Genomic DNA, 18,269 nt, shown 5'->3' on the forward strand with positions numbered 1-18,269 from the left:
TCAGCCTGGCCCCCTTCTCCCGTGGGGTTCCCCTCCCTCCCTCGGCCCCCTTCTCAAGCCATCCCCCGCTGTCTCCTGCACATTTACATACATTTATCAACACTGTGTGTCGGCGTGACTCGCCGGGCGAGAGGATGCGCTGCATGCATTACTGCCTGGCTACCCCTGCAGTCTGCACCGCCGCAGCCAGTGCATCCACCGCATCCACCGCATCCACCGCAAAAGCCATATGTGTAAGCATTTTATATTGTGTTCAGGCACCGGTGCATGACACATACATCTGCATCAAATGTGTATGTGTGTGAACAAATTTGTGACTACATGCACATCTGTTTGTCTGTGTGTGTGTGTGTGTGTGTGTGTGTGTGTGTGTGTGTGTGTGTGTGTAGGACAAGACAGGACCTCCCATCCCCCCAGTATTAGGCCTACCCTCCTCACCCCTCGTCCCCCCTCCCATTACTACCTCCCCCACTTTGCCTGTGTAATCCCTGCCAGCTGGCCTCGTTGGCTAATCCCTCTGCACTGATCAGCTGGGCCACGCATCCAGTACGGGACAGGACAGGGACAGGGGCAGATAGGGGCGGGACGCTCTGTGTGTGTGTGTGTGTGTGTGCGTGCGTGCGTGTGAGGTGGGGGTGGTGTCAACCAGAAAGCATAAATTGAAGCCTGTGCCTTCGCCTCAGCGCAGTGTGTCTGTGTGTGAGCCAGTTGCCTGTTCCTCCTCGTCCGTCCATCCCTTATCTCTGTCCTTCTCCTCCTTCTCCCTTGGATCCGTATACATATATACCTTCCTGGCTTATATATGTATATTTTACATCTTGGGCTTTTTTGTCTTCCTTTCTGGTGTTGTCTTGAGCAGATCCAAACGGATTTTTCTAATTGTGGTGACTGGGTAGAATTTAGCTGAGTTTTTTTTTTTTTTCTGCTACCCTCTCTCCTCTTTCCCCTGACTGCATGCGTGACACCTGCCTGCCTCCTGTCCCTTCAGCCCCCTTGTCCGACCATCCCACCACCCCCCTGTGTGCCTGCTCCCCTGCTCTTCCCAACCCACAAGGACCTTCACAGGATGGAGCTGCGCAGTCCCAGCTACAACTACAGCAACAATAACAAAACCGGGACCAAGGACCTGAAGGAGGAAATACTCTGCAGCTCCTCTGCTATTTTTTTGCCTCGTCTTTAGACAGAAAGGATGTATTTGAGCCAAGCAAACTCTATTCTGCTTGTTCTACGGCAGTATTCTATAGGCATAGATAGACAGGAATTGAGCACAGCGGTCTAGAGTTTAAAAAGCAAGGGATTTTAAACGTAACAGTTAGCAGCTTTTCTGGATGTGAAAGTCTTGCGTAATGGCAAAGAAGCTAAATTTCTAATTTTTTTGCTTTCCATCAGTATTTACTCTTTGCTAAATTATGTGTGTATGTAGGTATTAATCAGTGGATTGAGACTGTTGTTATTTAGATCCTGTTTTCCAATCTGTACATGACTATGGTTGCATGCACAGAGTGCACAGAGAGAGAGAGACACACACACACAGAGAGAGAGAGAGAGAGAGAGAGAGAACAGTAGAGAAGAGATGGAGAGTAGGAGGGAGGGAAAGACGGAAGGTAAGATAACGACACAGCTATACCAACTGTAATGAAGAACTGCTTGGTCTGATTAAACCATACCAAGCTCTTAACCAGGAACAGCGGAGGCAGTGTTATGGTGAGGATAAGGCATAGCGGCACATCGCAGTGTGTACTCATAAATATCTAGTCGTCATCCTTTGTTTTGCTCTGAGGGGAAGATGGTCTGCAGGAATGGTAACAATCAGGTAGCTGGGCTGCTGCTCTCTTTATGGTGCAACAAAGGTAGCTTTGCTCGCTCGCTCTATCTCACTCCGTTTCTCTGTGCTCTCCTCTCTCTGTGGTGCTTTTTAATGATGTTATGTGTATACAGAGAATGCCTTAATGGTGTGAATGCTGCTTTGATGATCACTACATGTATTTTTTTTTTTTCACATTTTGTTGCTGGAAACCCTTTCTTGCACTTCTACAAACGCATGCATGCATTTACAAACTCTGAGCTGTTCAGTCAGAGGAATCTCAATGTCATTGGCTTGTATCATGTATGTTTTTTTCCCTGAATTATCTGTATAGAAAACCTGTTTTCAGGGAGAACGCATGCTGGTGTGGGATTAGCATGCAATGTACTTTGACGTGTGAAAGGACCGCATAGCCACCTCTGAGCCCACAGAGAGGAGAGATCACAGGTGAGGAGAGAGGAATGAGGAAGTGAAACAGGCCTAGAAAGACAAAATACAACATTAGGATGTACTTTTAAGAGAAAGTGACAGCGTTTGGCAAATCGTGTTCAAGTTCAAAATTGCTGTACAACGTGACTACAAAGGAGGGAAAGTGTTGCAAAAAGCGGGGTAAGTGACAGGAGAACAGGATATGATGATGAACTGAGAATATTTTGGGAAGTTTGGGTTTGAGCTCTTTGTGTTCACAGTGGACCTTGATTTAATTTCAATACAATTAAGGCACGCGGTGAATGCCAAGAGAGAAGCCACAGTCTTCGCTCACCTGAGAGACCAGCGTACAGCCGCTACAGGACAGGAGAGAGGTGCTGATACCTACACAGACGAATGTTCGCTACAATACTATGAGAATAACAAACGACATTATTAGCCACAGAGAACAAGCATTAGGCAAAGAGGTTACAGAGCCATGACCTAAGGCATGTGCACATATCAGTTAATGCAAGCCAGATAAATCTAGGAGAGACATAGGAGGAAACACAGTACAATAAAATACACCAGAATCACTGGCCACCAGTCTAAGTGATATACTGGTTTCCATAATGACAGAACAGACAGAGCCGTAGGCAGCCTACCAGTGTGTGTCCTGTGGCCAAATGGACAGAGGGATCACACCAGGGGGATTTGCCATGTGGTGACAGAGGGCCACTTCAAAGGTCTGTGTGTTTACGCATGAGCGTACACTTGCCCTGTCTGAGAGGAAGATGGAAAAACAAGGTGAGAATGCTATAAGAGAATGATGTGCTGGTGTAGGGGAATTATTTCTATAATAAAAGGCAATAACCTCCTGAATTATTCTCATACATGCAGATTTATTTTTGTTCAACTAAACATGATACTACCATCCATACTCTGAAAATACAGCTTTGCACTTTAATTGAAATTATAAATTAAATTAAGTGTTAAGTGTTTGTGGGTTTCAATATCATGCCTTTGTTTGTGTTTTTTTTCTACAAAAAGTCTCAATAAAGAAGTCATTTCATGGACTACATTTCTATTTGTACTATCTAGTGTTTCTTTTCAAAGTAAAAAGGCCCAAAGCACTTTATGTGATTTAAATAATGAGCTTTATTTCTACTCCTATAATCACAGAGCTGCATCAAATGATTCAAGCTGTAAATCACTGTAGGCAATAGAGATGTGAGTTGACCTACATCTCAGATGATGGAAGCGAAACATACAAAATACAAAAAATGAAATAGTGGATCTTTGGTCAGATTTCTTTCGATGTATTTTACTTACTGCTGTAGCATTTTGTAAAGCTATAGTCTATTCAAAATTTTACTCAGTGTGTCTATTGTAGGAAGAATTAATAAATTCATCATAGTAAGTACAAAATGTAGGCTAGAGACGCAAAAGGCTATCTATATTAAGTGTATGCTTCTTTATGTTTTGATATACCAGTGGATGACATTTCATTATTTGCTGTCATCTCCACACAATTAGAGCATGCACAGGGCAAGCGTGCCACATATGTTGAGACGGAGGTCATCAATTGTTTTCAGGCCCCTTTGCCTGTCGACACATTATGCATTTTCAAAACTCTCAATAGAATTGGGACACTGGGAGAAATGAGGGGGTTATACTCAATACGTCACAACAGTGAGGGACCCCTGGCGATGGTGAGCAGGTGACCGCATGTAGCCCCACCCCCACCCCCACATGCTAAAAACACTCATCATCATGACAGTCCTTTAACTAAATAGCCTAGTTTTTTTTTTTTTTTTTTTTTTTAACTGCTTTTAGCTATGATGCAAATGAATGCTGATAAATGAGTGACAGGTGTGGAATTATAGGGCTAAAGTCTAGGAAAGGCATTTTTGTCCATGTCAAAAAAAAGTAATAAAAAAAAGACTTCTTAAATTAAATACTGAAAGAAAACATTGTGCCATATAAAGAAGTTATAATAGCATGTAGTAGTAATTGTTAAAAAAAAAAAATATTAAGTGACATATATGTGTTTTTCTATTGAAAATAAAGCAGTCAAAAGCTATTGTCCTATACTGTTGCGGGTTTTCCCATCATTACTGTTTTTCTTTCTTTTAAACATTGGAATAGGCTTTCTGAAATAAAACACCCGGAAAGAGAGAAGAAATCTAATTTAGTTATGTAAATAGAGGTCGGGTTGGCGACATGGTGAAGCGTCACTAATGGAAGAAAGAGATGGATGCCTTATGATAATGAGGGGAAAATAAAGCAGAACCATGACCTTGCAGTGCGATATGAACGCACAGACACAACGCAGCTATGTGTAGCTCTCTGACTGAACAATACCTACAGGACAAAGTAGGACAAATAGTTTAATCCCCCCCCCTATATATAATTACATAAATGCAAGGTCGCAGAGAGTAATTTTGGAAATGTTAACAAGAATATCAAAGCAAAAATAGGATACCCAGTGAATTGTTAGCCTACTTGCAATTGTTATATTAATATATTTCTTAATAATTATGTCCAAGTTACAGCCTATGACTGCACATGATAAAGAAACAAGGAGCCCTCACTCCACACACACACACACACACACCCTAGCAGGGAGGAATTTCCCTCCACACACACACACGGAGGAATTTCTCCTCTCACCACTGCAGGGCAACTTATTTTGTTTCTCCATCTCCTCTTTAGCTTGTTGTGCGCTCTGAGGTGTGAGTGCTGACCTCCTCCCCTCCTCCTTCAAACCCTCCTCCACTTTCTCCCCATGGTCCCATTTCCCTTTCTTCTCCTCCTCCATCGTCTCGGTGGCTGTATCTGCCTCTTTTATGGCCATTCATTTGCATCCCAGGAGGGGCTAAAAGGCGTCCCCAGAGACGCGCAAATAAGGGTCACAGGAGATCCCCTCGAGGCAGCGTGTTCGCCACGCACCCTCAACGCAGACACTACACGTGCCGTTGACCCCCCCTCTTGACACCCACAACCGCACAACGCAAGCGTGCGCACACATACACACTTCTTCTCTTCCCTGCACTTCAGCCCCCAAAAGGAGTGATGCTCGCCGTTATCCCCTCAGTAGTAGCCTACATCAGCCAAATACCTTGCCTTTTATAATAAGCCCTCTGTTGCTACATTCTGTCATGAAATGATAAAGGCTATTGGCTACTGGATGTACAACTCCATCAGTCTCATCACAATTTGGACTTAATCCACCTTTTGGGAAGGAACGTCATCTCCTACAGCATATGCAAAATTTCGTGTCAATATAAGTAATTATTTTAATAATTCACCGAGGCTATAGGCTACAATCACTAAATCTTTGACATGTAGATTAAAAGCATGGATTGGATGTTATACAGCCTATAGGCCTACCTATATTATGTTACATGTTTGCAAACAGTGTAAACAAACTTAACACGAGAAAGCTTCAGTCCATTGTCGATTGTAAGTTCCTGTATATAAAAACAAAATAATAAATAAAAATAAAGACTATTTGGGGAGGTGGTTATTCATTTTTATGGTATTTACCATGCAGTTCATTTATGGGTTGTGTTTTTATGGCTCATGTAAACCCGAAATTTAGTAAATTGCATCCGTGTCTCGGTGTTGGCTGCTTCAGTCGGCTACTTCCTGCATTTAAAGGCCACATGGACCCATCAAATCGCAAGCATATAGAACCACATAGCTAGCACTGATTAATTACGTTTTTATATGTAACATTTTTAACGGTTTCCATTGTCGGTGATAATAAGCAGCGTTTAGAGTAATTACAAAACAAATGAGAAAAAAAAACAGCAATACATACTACTCGACGAATGTACAGGCCTTACAAGTGTGTAGGACTTAAAGCTTGGACCCGTCGACCCTCGGCTAAGCCTGTCCTCTAGTCAGGATAGAAAATGAACAGTAAATAATGCTGTGTCTCCCTCTTGCGGCCGCTACGTTCAGTACAACCACACTGACGAGGAGAGAAAATGGCGGATTGCAGATAATTTCCACACACACACACGATAGGATTTAAACAGTTCCCCTGGTATCACATTTTCACAACTTAAAAAAACTGCTAGAGCCTAGATATTAACGTAAAAAATACATATAGTCCCTTTTGCAAAAATGTTAAATTTCAGAGGTGGTGTACTAGCACAAAACATTACAAGTACTGCATGGGGAAAAACAGTTTACCAATTTGGGATATCCAAACATGTATTACATTTCGCCTGCTTTAAAGGAAAAGGATACTACACAAGTAGTCAGGTTCAACAGGCCAACCATGTGACTAAAGAGAAAAAAAAAAGAAAAAGCTAATGAGAAAACCCACACACCACTTTGTGGAGCATCTTTATTATGCCACAAATAAAAGCCAGTAGTTCTGAAAGAGGACCTTGCACTTTATTTATTTTTTTACTCCCCAACAATGGCATTCTCAAAATGGTGGAAGCTGATTGTGATATTATAGTGTGTACGGTTGGCTGAACAGAAATGGAGTGTGGAGGACAAGATGGGTTTGGAAAATAGAGAGGTAAGAAATGCAGGTGAAAATGGGAAGTCAGGTTGGGGAGTGGACGGGTTGAGTATGAAGGTTAGCAGAAAAACATTCATTCGTATACCCATCTGGGAAAAGAAAAACAGAAGGAATGCACAGACGCGCTGCATGACAAAATTGCGGTACACAGTCAAACAAGGGGAATGCACACCAGTTCTGCTTAATATACCACATTTATTACTTTTGAACTGATTAATAGAAAGAGTGGGGGCAAGGCCACTCGCATCACGGTTTTTAGAAAATGGAGGAAAGAGAAAAAACAAAAAACGAAAGCAGCCCATAGCAACGATGAATTAATTTGTCCAAGAGAAAGAAAAAGAGGGTAAATAAAGTCCAATGAAGACTGTTAACAGAGGGCCCCAATTTTTTTTAGACCATAAAATTATACACTGAGCAAGACTCAACATAACATTTCTTCTGCTTTCAAACTCTCGACCCCCCTCCCTACTCTTCCTCTCCAGATCCTCTGTACTCTACCTTCCCCACACACAGTCCAACACTCCACATGCGAAAACAAAATAGAGGGCCATCCTGAACATCTGCAGTCCTCTCAAACAAAACCATGGCAAGCATGTACGAAACAGATTCTGGAGTGAGCGCAGTTGATACCAGTATACCATGAAAATCCACTTAGGAGGAAACGCCACTGGGTCTTGGTTAAAGATGTGAGCATCCTCAGAAGACGGGGGGTGAGTTACAAAGAAAATGAGACAAACTGCCCATTCTTGCCTTTGGGACACCATTATAAGCCAACAATATGAATTTCTATTGGATTTGTGTGTTTGTGTGAGAATTACAGACTTGCTCTTGGACCATAAAAACAGGATGATCCTTTCTTAAAAAAAAAAAGAACAAAAAAAAAAAGGAAAAAGCAGCATACAAGGGGAAAGCATATGTAATGGAATGGGGTGGGGCAAAAAAGATTTCACCTAAGGATGCTATGCATTTATTTGTAGTCCTATGAATAATCGTTTCCTTTTCTTTTTACTACAAGTTCGAAGTAAGTCTTTAAAGTCAAAAGAAATCAAGAATGTCTTCATTTAGTTTTTTGTCCTTAGTTAATTCTTCACCCCTATTAGAATTTCTTAGAGAGATCTGGATGTAATGATAGGGTGGACAGGGCCTTTTTTTTTGGGGCATTGCAGTCTGTTGACCAAAGCACCAACTGTTACTTGACTCGTCCTTGGCGCTCCTAGAACACAAAAAAAATACACCAAGTTACACACAACATACAAAATGTTTGTATTTTCAAACTACAGTTGACCCAGATTCCTACAAATCCTTCTGGTTCCTTCTTTAAACAAGCCATGCACATCCTCCCTAGCTTCCATTTGTTCATTATGAAAGTTGCAAATCTTGCCCAACTGTAAAGGACAGTTCAGATATAGTACCAGATACAGGTTGTAAATGCTTGACTTTTGCTCAACATTCATGAACTGCAAAAACTTAATATGAACCTGAAATGTTTGAAATTATCATAGCTGCTCCTGCATCTAGTGACAGATGAAGCAAGTTACCTGCAGCCTGTAATGACTCCTGTTGCTTGGGTTGCTGGGATATGGCTCACTGCCTTGGACCTCCACCTGTCACACACAGGAGTAAAGACTGAGTGTAACTGGAACAGACAAGTCACTAAGACCAGATCTCAGAAATTTGGCCAAAAAGGGTATATATGCCACATTTTCACTGCATGGTACGACTATACTCAACTCGCTCTTTTTTTAGTTTTCCATAAGCAAAAGTTATGGATAATGTTACTTTTTTTTGGCACCACCTCTGACCCGAGATGAATCATTGGGGACCAGCGATTGGTCAGAGAGAATCGTCACTGCCGCAACATTCTGCCAATTTTAAAATAGCCAAGCTACCGCCAATAGCCAAGCTACCGCCAATAGCAGCGCAATTTTTTTTATTCACTCGACCTATATTTCTTTTCTCCTCTTCTCAATGGCAGCCCACAAAACTACGCTGTACAACAAACAAAGTGCAGACAGTCCTGTATGGTTGCCAATGAAAGGATTCAGCAAGTGTCGTGATGAAGATTATGTCACGGCAGTTTCACACGACAATTTTATCAGATGAGAATCTCCCCTACACTGAGGGGGTCCCACCTGCAGTGGGAAACAAACCTGGTAACAAAAGTGAGTTGAGTGACCCATGCAGTGGAAATGAGGCATTGGAAACCAGTCTGATCAAAATCCTCTGCTGATAAAAGTCTGGCAACTTTGCATTAACCACACCACTTCATGATAAGCTAAACTATAGATTACAACTTTGTCTACAGACATCACACAGGCATTAGATTTTGGTAAAAATGTCTCACATGCCAAATCTATAACCTAATTAACCAATTACCTGAAAAATTAAAAAGCGCAACTTGAATTACTAATGTATGCTCGGGATAAAGAGTTCATAGACAGAGCTCATCCCTTGTATCCATCACTATGCTGTCACGCAACGTTCTCAAGTCTGGGTGTTAATACAAGTTTTTAAGATACATAATTCACTAGTTTTGGACAACTACTGGTCAGTCTTATTAAAATGTTGTACATGAATAAGCATCTAAAATGCGATGATCAGTTTCTCACATTTCTTAAATGAATAGCTGACGAAAACGGAGCTGTACAATTGCAAAACAATGAAAATACTTAAATACCGTAACCTTTAAGCAACACACTTGTGTGGCTTTAACAGGCTATATACACTATGCTTATAAAGCATACCTCAAACACACAAAAGATACAGTGGAGTAAATAAAGCCAACTAAAGCAGTTCTTGGCATGAACCCACTAAAATCAACACACTGAAAAATAAATGCTTCTGTATCTACAGAATAACAAGCTTTTCTACATCTAATAAGAAAGTAGGCAAATAATGGCAATTACGGTTAAGGAGCTGTTATGTAAAGGAAGTAAGCCAATTTTATGCTGTCTTGGCATACTTTGCCCTAATTGTCCCTCTGTCAGGTAAAAAGATGCAATACAACAGTGCAGGACACCAAAGCCCCAGTATTAAACAGTACCTTTTTCACAATAAGAAATGCAAAAGATGCATACAGGTATCACTACATTATATGAGCTGCAATATACATTTGCTCTTCTATTTCTTTCCTCATGTTGATGCTGAAAGTTCCAACACAAAATAAGCTAAACAGATTTCACCCAATACTAAAATGTGTGTTCAGACATAAGGCATTTAAAAAAAAAAAAAAAAAAAAATACATTTCACATATCTTCAGGAGAATACACAGCCAAGTATGTGGTGACGATAACAGAAACCCTGGATAAGGCTATCAAAATGAAACAACTTAACCACAATACAAACCGATAAATTCAATTTCCAGATGTTCATGTAATCCACTGAATATTTCCATTTCGTAATATTAGCTTTGAGAGAGTTATCGCCAAGTAAAATTATTTCTGGTGTTTATTCTCCTGTGTCCGTTATTCTATTGTAAAGCAGTGTAATACATATGAGTGACACAGTGAAACAGGTAAAACACATTTTTAAAAATTAAAAAGGATTTAGAAAGGAAAAATCAAAAAACACCCTACTGTGTATAATCACACTGAAATCTGACAAGAATATCAATCCAGCTTTAAATCCTTGAGCTGCTCCTGAATTTCTTTGTAATGCAAAAGGAAAAGTTGTACATGCACACCCAAACCGGCTTCATATAGGGCTGCTAATGGAAAAAAATAAATCATAATCACGATTATTTCTGTTCAATATTGAAATAATGATTATTCAACACAATTACTCGAGGACTTTTGGAAAGATGTTCAAATTATTTAATTTTTAACTTTATAAAAAAAAAACAAAAAAAAAAACACAACAGTGAAAACACCTTGAAGTGTGAAATTTCACTTAATACTTTTCCCATTTGAAAATTGTTTTTTCATTCTGAACACAAAACAAAATAAGTTTACTTGCAAAACGTAATGTGCAAAATAATCATTTTTCTTGATTATTCTATTTTTGTGATCATTAGGAGCCAAGATCGTAATTGTGATTAAAATTTTGATTAACTGCACAGCCCTAGCTTCACATACTGCACCTTTTTCAACACGTTATAGCAGCGCACTCTTTTTTTCATTCATCTGTTTTATCACTTTATTCAACAGTAACTTTGGTTACCTTTTTCACACACTCTTCCTCCTCCTGACGCTTCTCGTAGTGAGAAAAGTCATCGAAGATGGAAGTGGTGTGTTTATATCCAGCGATGATCTTTAGCACCTGCCTGGCCTTGTCCAGTGGTACCTCCTGTGTGTCCCGAGAGTTGGTCACTGGCTTGTTTTCGTTGTTCTCTAGTCGAATGTGCCGTAGCTGACTGTTGGGAACGTCCTTAACAAAGATCCAGCGCACATCAAAACGACCCTTCCACTTGTCCTGTGACCACACGCCAGCAGACGTGTTATAGTCCACGGGTGAGCGCATCTCTGCTACGCCACAGAAGTGACCACTCCCATTGACACTGAACAGAAGATAAAGCGGCCCTTTGCCACCCAATGAACGGTAAGCTGCATCAAGCCTTTTGTTGCCATGCTCCGTGCTGCACCAGATGTTATACTTGATGGAGCGGTGGATGTCATCCTCGGAGTAGCTCTTGATGATAAACACTCTACCCTGCTTGGGATTCCAGTCAAAGTCCTTGGGGTTATAATTGTTGACCATGCGCAACTTCTCTAAGACTGGGTGAGGCTCAGAGGGGACTCCCGGAACCACACCCACACCAGACGAAGTGGGAGGTGACTGGCCTGTACCACTCCCACTGCCATCCCCAAATCCATTGGCCCGGTTCCGTGGAGGGACCCAACGAGTAGGTTGAGATGGTTGCTGTTGGCTGGGAGGAGGACCCTGGGAAAGAGGAGGCTGGGGCATCTGACCCATACCTGGTTGCCCACTGGGTGGAAGCTGATGCTGCCCCATCTGGGAAACAGGGGGTACCAGCTGTCCATTGCTGAGGGGCATTTGTGGGTTCCCTACAGCAGTAGCCCCTGGCTGTGGGGAAGCCTGATTGGGCGGCTGCCCGTTGCTGGGAATAGGGGGCACCTGCTGTGGGGTGGCAGCTTTAGGCATGTTGCCCTTGTTGTCCCAAGTGCCGATGTCCATGTTGTGTTTAATGGGCGGAGGAGGCAAATTGGCACCAGCCATGCCACCCTTGGTTTTCAGCTTGGGTTGAGGCTTGGCTGGCTTGCTGGCAATATCGGCCCAGGAGGCGGGCTTGGCAGGGGCAATTGAGACAGGAGGCATGCTGGGAGGTCCTACAGATGATACAGGGCCAAGGGGACCCCCACCAGGTAAACCAGAGCCAACCACCTTAGGAGCCATGTCCCCATTACCACCAGGAGCGGCACCACCGATCTTGAGCCCTGCCATGCCCTGGTCAAGGCTGTTCATACCAGGTGCCTTGTTCAGGGGCTCATTGGCAGCAGGTGCAAATGGGGACTGTCCATCGATCATAGCACCCCCAAGTGAGCTGGGAGCATAGGCATAGCTGCTGCTGTAGCCAGAGCTCTGCGGTGTCCCCGACTGTCCCTGAGAGCTGTTATTGCCCCATGCCGAGAAGTCGATGCCACTGGGGAAGAAGTTGAAACCGTGCTGGCCAAGGAAAGGATTGCTCCCCAGGGGGCCTGGCTGGCCAAACATAGCGTCCGGGAGGTAGTGGGGCTCCCCATTGCTCAACTGTCCATAGGAGGCCAGGTAAGGCATAGGAGGGTCCCCACCTGTGGACCATGCTGCCTCATTTAAGGAGTAGGAAAATCCTATGGAGGGGCTGTAATAGCTGGGCATGTACGAGTCCGACATGGCCGTATAGGCATTGCTCTAAATGGAAAAAGAATTAGTTTTAGTGACAAGAGGTAAACAAACAATTATTTGCAACAACAAACTAAAATTTAATTGGTAACAGATCATTATTAACATTGTTTTATTTGATACGTTTATACCTTGTTGTAGATCCAAAAAGTCAGACCAAGATAAAAGATGAGCAAATACATTGAATTGTCATTATTATTATTGTTATTATTATTATTATTATTATTATTATTATTATTATTATTATTATTATTAATAATAATAATAATAATAATATAATAATAAACCAAGAATTCACCACACAATAATGGTGCTTTCTTAGTATCCCTCCTCTCCTCCGACCTGATCTGTAAATGCATAGCACTTCACTATACATTAGGAAAAAGGTGTAACAGTCTCTTTAACTAAAGGATGGTGCATTCTTCTCAGTGGAGGAAAATACAGGCTCCATTATTTTCCTCTACAGCCCACTTCAGACAGTGGGTCTGTTACTACACAAGGGGAAATCCTCTACCAAAGAGAAATAAAATTCAAGGCCACTGAAAACTTAATATACAGAAGTGCTCATTCCTGCTGCACAATCATTAATGTCTTCCTGTATTCTTCGGTAATGCAAAAAGCAAGGATGTGCAAACATAAAAAGAAACCAGGCAGTCTACAAGTACGTATATGAATCTTCTGGTAGGGAAATTTGTTGGGAGTTCTTACCAGAAAGTCACATCAATAAAACTTCTCTCTTAACTCCTATTTAACAATAGCCTGACATCTCAAATATCAAATACATCAAACAAAAATACATTTTACCAAGGTAGCATTAACAAGTCAATATTAGGGATGATCTGAGCTAAACTGCAATGTCAGTATTGATCAAGACATTTATAAATTGACTCAAGCGATCAGGCCATCATTACTGTTGACACCGGATGCGTGCTACTTATTTTAGGAATTGAGCTACTTTTTTCTTAAATACACCTAAATGACTGTAGATAATCATCTAGTCCATGTAGATCCATTAGGTATTATGTCTTTGCACTATTTGTATAGTTTACAACTTAAAAAACACTTGTATATAGAAGTTTTGTTTTAATGGTTGGTCACTGGTGCTTTTTAATATTATAAAAAAAGTTTCCATACTTGTGTACATAATAGTCCTGTCTTTACCTCATTTGTCCAGCTTGTTGTCCTAGTTTTAGCTGTTATGTCTATTTCTGTGCAAGTGCATTGACAGCAATGCGAAACACGGGCTCAAATGTGTAAACATACTTGGCCAATAAAGGTGATTCAGATTTAAAGGGGATTCAGATTCAAAAGACAAAAATAAACTCTTAAAATAAAAAGACATGTACTGAAGTCCAGGTTGAAACTACAACTTGTTGATTTTAATTGATTGAGAGACAAATTAAAAGATTTATGATTAACCATTAAGAAAAAATAACTTGAAGGTACTTCAGTCGTTTGATAATTTGAGGGTACGTTAGCCTAAAATAATTAAAGCGGTTCAACTGAAAAGCAGCACCTGTTGGCAAACACCGATCAATAAAAGCTTACCTGTCTGGCCTGAGTATTCAGGTAAGGCTCAAACTCATCGTCATTCAACGTATCCTTTTGGGTCACAGCTCCGTTTTGCACTGAAAAGAAAACATGTAAACAGAGAATATAGGTTTGTGTGACTCCACAGATGTGAGCGGTGACATATCTGGTCATCACACATCAGAATCATCACCACTTGTTACACAACATAACCACTCCTTGCAATTATTGAGTGACACAGACACAATGCCTGCTTGAGTATGATAAGACATCAAATACTCTAACTGCTCATTAGACTTCTGATTACACAGCATAATCTTGTATACTAGATGAATCAGTACCAGTGAAGAATTGAATGCACTTGGCACAAAACACTTAAGACATTCAGATTCGCTCATCCAAATAGACATTAAAATGTAGTTTAGGTACACGCCAATACTGATATTTCCAGAGCAGATTTAATGTCTTTCGCAAGTGTACAAGTGTTTTGTGGTTTGTTTTCACAAGTTTCGGAGTGTTCGGTTATAGCTGATGTTACTGTGTTGGGCGATATGGGACTCTGGGATGGGATGAGCTTTTCAGAACATGTACAAGTTAAATTATAACACAGACAGGTTAGTAAATACATGTTAACTTACATTACAGTCTGAACAACATGATGACGGGAAAGCGCGAGGCCCATTAAGACACAGAAAAAGCATGTCGGAAGACGTGTCATTTTGGGTTAACTTAGCAACCAGCTAATGTTAGCGCGCTAGCTGGGTGGTTAGCTGCATGCAATGCGCAGCGTCTCCATGTTAACGAGCGCCAAGAGTCCTTTCAACATGACGGACTTTGCTAACATTAGCCAAGTGTCCAGCGTAATAGGACGGCACCTGTAGCTAAACACTGCAAAAATGTGTTGCAGTGACCAATAAAAGAGAGCCTGAGTAGTAAGAGTGTATTCTAGCACCAGTCAGTGCATTAAAAAGCATTGCAAGTTCAACCAGGAAAAGGATGCTGATGTGTATCATGTTGCCATTTAACGTTAGCTAGTCAAGAGATAGCTAATGCTAACTGTGGGAACCTGCCATTTCAGGGACGTTAAGGAAACTCACGAATGTTGAGTTAAGGCCGAGAACATTTATGAAACACAATGTAGTTTTGCGTTTCATTGAAGGAGCAAATCAAAAGAAAAAACATTTGACAACTTACAGACAGGCCCATTTGCCAAGCAGCTATAGGAGACAAGCTATCGCATCCGCGCAAGTAAGGTTTTCAAAGCGCACCGCACATAAAAAGATCCGCAATCACTCAACCCAAGTCGATGTTAGCTAATATTTGTTCTTACCTTTATTAGCTTGGCCTTTCGGTCTCTGGATTGGGTCCAGGTGATTCATGAAGGTTTGATTTATGAGAAGAGAGGAAGGGGAAAAATAGATGAAGAGATATATTTTCAGCAGTCAGTTCCTTTAGCAGGTGGTCAGGCCTACTGCACTACTGAGCCACAGCCGCTGCCTCTGAGCTAAGCTATCCTCGCTAGCCGTCGCGATGCTGAGAAATTTGGCCCTCGTAAATGTTCAGAAAATACCTCTCTTTACCTGTTCAAGAAGGCTGCTGGCTGACATGTCTTTCCCCCCCGGAGTCTGTGTAACTGTATTTACTCCTAAATAAAAGCGGCAGGGTGCAGAATTGGTCTAGCTATTGAAGAGTTTCACCCAAGCGCCCCTATCTCTCTATAGAACCTGGTTTCTACACAATGGCGGGCTGCAGTTTGCTTGACAGACTCCTCAACATGGCTGGGCGGCCCTCGTCAACCCACGATGGCATTTATTAACAGCGGACACGCGCCCCCTAAAGGCGCGGAGGAGCCAGGTTTAACCCACGAGCTGTCACACTAATATCTAGCACGTAACGTTGAATTGAATGAATTTGATATTCAATAGACAACACATAAATGCATACATTGTGTAAATAAACCAATAAACTGAAACAATTAAATCACGTATTACAACTCAAATAATTATTATGGAATGTTATTTCATATCATATTTATAATTCTCATAAAACTTTCATAAAAAATTATGTCGATTTATTCTAAACAATTAAACATCTCATTGTATCTTCTGAGGTAAAGAAGAAAAAAAAACCTGGTTGGCCACCATTTGACATGTGAGAGGGAGCCAAGTGGGCATCACTAAACTTCTTAATGTTAAAAGACACAATGGTGTTCCCTTTCAAATTGAATCTGCCTCTTCTCATTACACTTAAACTAGGGCAGTTTGATTGTAGATTAAAATGAATGCTATATTTGAAAGGAGAAAATCATTTGACTCAATTCAATTCAGAAATGGTAATCACAAAGAGTTCAATTAAATGTGATTGTGATCAACTTTCTTCTTAATTGGGTACCCTAGTCTAGATTCCTATTTATTGCATCAACAGTATGCTTCACATACTGAATGTATTGACTGATGTTAAATATTTTTTGTGGAAATAATACTGTTAACAGTTCCTAACAAGAAAAGGTAATTTAATGTTGTTTGCCATAAAAATCACATCTTCCATCTTTTTCAGTTATTTCTTACTGGGTTCCATACATCAGTCAGTGATGCATCACAAATCACCAGAGTGAACACACTCTTGTAAAACAGTTATATATTTCTATAATTCACTAGCTTAAGGTCTTAAGGTATTTAAAACTATATTTATTACCACAATATGAAGGTATTTCCCATCAGACAAAGAACAGATATTTTAGAAAGTGTTTTGGCCCAGCATTTGCTTTCTAATTTGTGATTCTGCCCTCTTGTCCACCCTCCGCCCATAGTGCCCTTCTAACTCCAGCCCTCTCTGGCACACTGTAGCAGGAATGTCAGGCAGGGAGGTGACAATCCCACTGCTCAGATTAGTGTTTCTGTGTGCATCTTTCATGCGTTTGTACGTGTTCCTTTGGGTTTATATCTGTGTGTGTTTGTATGCGAGTGTGTGAATTTGTGATTGTGTGTGCATAACTCCTGTGACCCAGTGGCAACATGGCAGCAGGGTACTCGCTGTAATAGGATGTTAGGAATGTAGCACTTGTCAGCCTCTCCGAGGATGCTGTTAATTCACATTCTGTCCGTTTCAGAGGGTTAGCCTTAAATAAACAGTCAACATTCAGTGTATTTACATGTGTAAAAGCTCTCTCTCTCCGTTTGTGTGTGTGTGTGTGTGTGTGTGTATGAATTGAAGTCTGCAAACTGCTTTTTTATGTTAATGACATTTGAGGTTGGTTGATTTGCTGAAGTTTTGTTTATTACGCATTTTCTCCGACAACTTGCATCCCCTAATGCTACCACGCAGGAATCATAACCAACAGAGCACAGTAATAGCAAACCAAAGCAGTGTTTTTGCATTACAAACCACAGTAATAGCCTACTGCTGACCTCTATTCAAAGAATACGTTTTTAGATTCATGAAAGTGTTTTCACTATCCTCTACAGTACTGTTCATTTCAGTATGACATGAAAATCAACTTGCATGTACTTGAAATTTCCGGGGGGAAAAGCATTGGAATTAAAGGCAAATCAATCAATATGGACATCATAAAACAATCAAGGTATTTTAAACCTTTAGCACCCACTAGCGTCGTTTCACAGAATAATTTGCTTCTCTTTCTCAGGAACTCTGAAAAAAGAGCACTTGCCATTTCATGCACCTGCCACAAGAGGGACTCCTAGTCACTGTTTTGAATGTGTGATTTAAGTAAGGTCAAGAGTAGCTTCTGTTTGGTGTGCAGTTACCACACATGGCCATTCAGGACGAGTCCTCTATTTCTCTTCCTATAAATCGCACAGAAAGGTTTTCTACTCACTCACATATGCATAAAAGAATTTCATCAGCAGATCCTTTCACGGGTGTGGGGGAGTTTTGGTTTTCAGGCCATTCATTTGTGAAGTGCTCCATTCAAGCTCTGGCAATTCTGACACTAATTAGAAGTGTCTCTGCACCAAGCTTTACTAACATTAAAATACAATACATTAGACTCTCCGAGTATCATTCATTTTTTATCTTCTTGAGACCTTTGGTTCTTTAAGCAGTCAATAATTCTAGTTTTCCTTAATAGTATTTTGAAAGCTTCTTTTTCAACACTTGACATTTTCATATATTTTAAAGTGCTCATAT

The 18,269-nt window shown here is 41.0% G+C and overlaps 1 protein-coding gene across 1 annotated transcript; it reads right to left on the reverse strand.

The window, feature by feature from the left end:
* Positions 1-6,542: 6,542 nt before the first annotated feature.
* On the reverse strand, positions 6,543-15,946 carry ythdf2 (YTH N(6)-methyladenosine RNA binding protein 2). Its single transcript, XM_031281463.2, has 6 exons — positions 15,704-15,946; positions 15,454-15,478; positions 14,142-14,221; positions 10,914-12,602; positions 8,294-8,359; positions 6,543-7,968 (listed from the first exon to the last, which is right to left on the reverse strand). Exons 1-6 carry the CDS (start codon positions 15,728-15,730, stop codon positions 7,945-7,947), a joined length of 1,911 nt encoding a protein of 636 aa, XP_031137323.1. The 5' UTR covers positions 15,731-15,946; the 3' UTR covers positions 6,543-7,944.
* Positions 15,947-18,269: the final 2,323 nt, after the last annotated feature.

Source organism: Sander lucioperca, chromosome 18 (genome assembly GCF_008315115.2).
Source record: "Sander lucioperca isolate FBNREF2018 chromosome 18, SLUC_FBN_1.2, whole genome shotgun sequence".
In the NCBI taxonomy this organism is placed as follows: Eukaryota; Metazoa; Chordata; class Actinopteri; order Perciformes; family Percidae; genus Sander; species Sander lucioperca.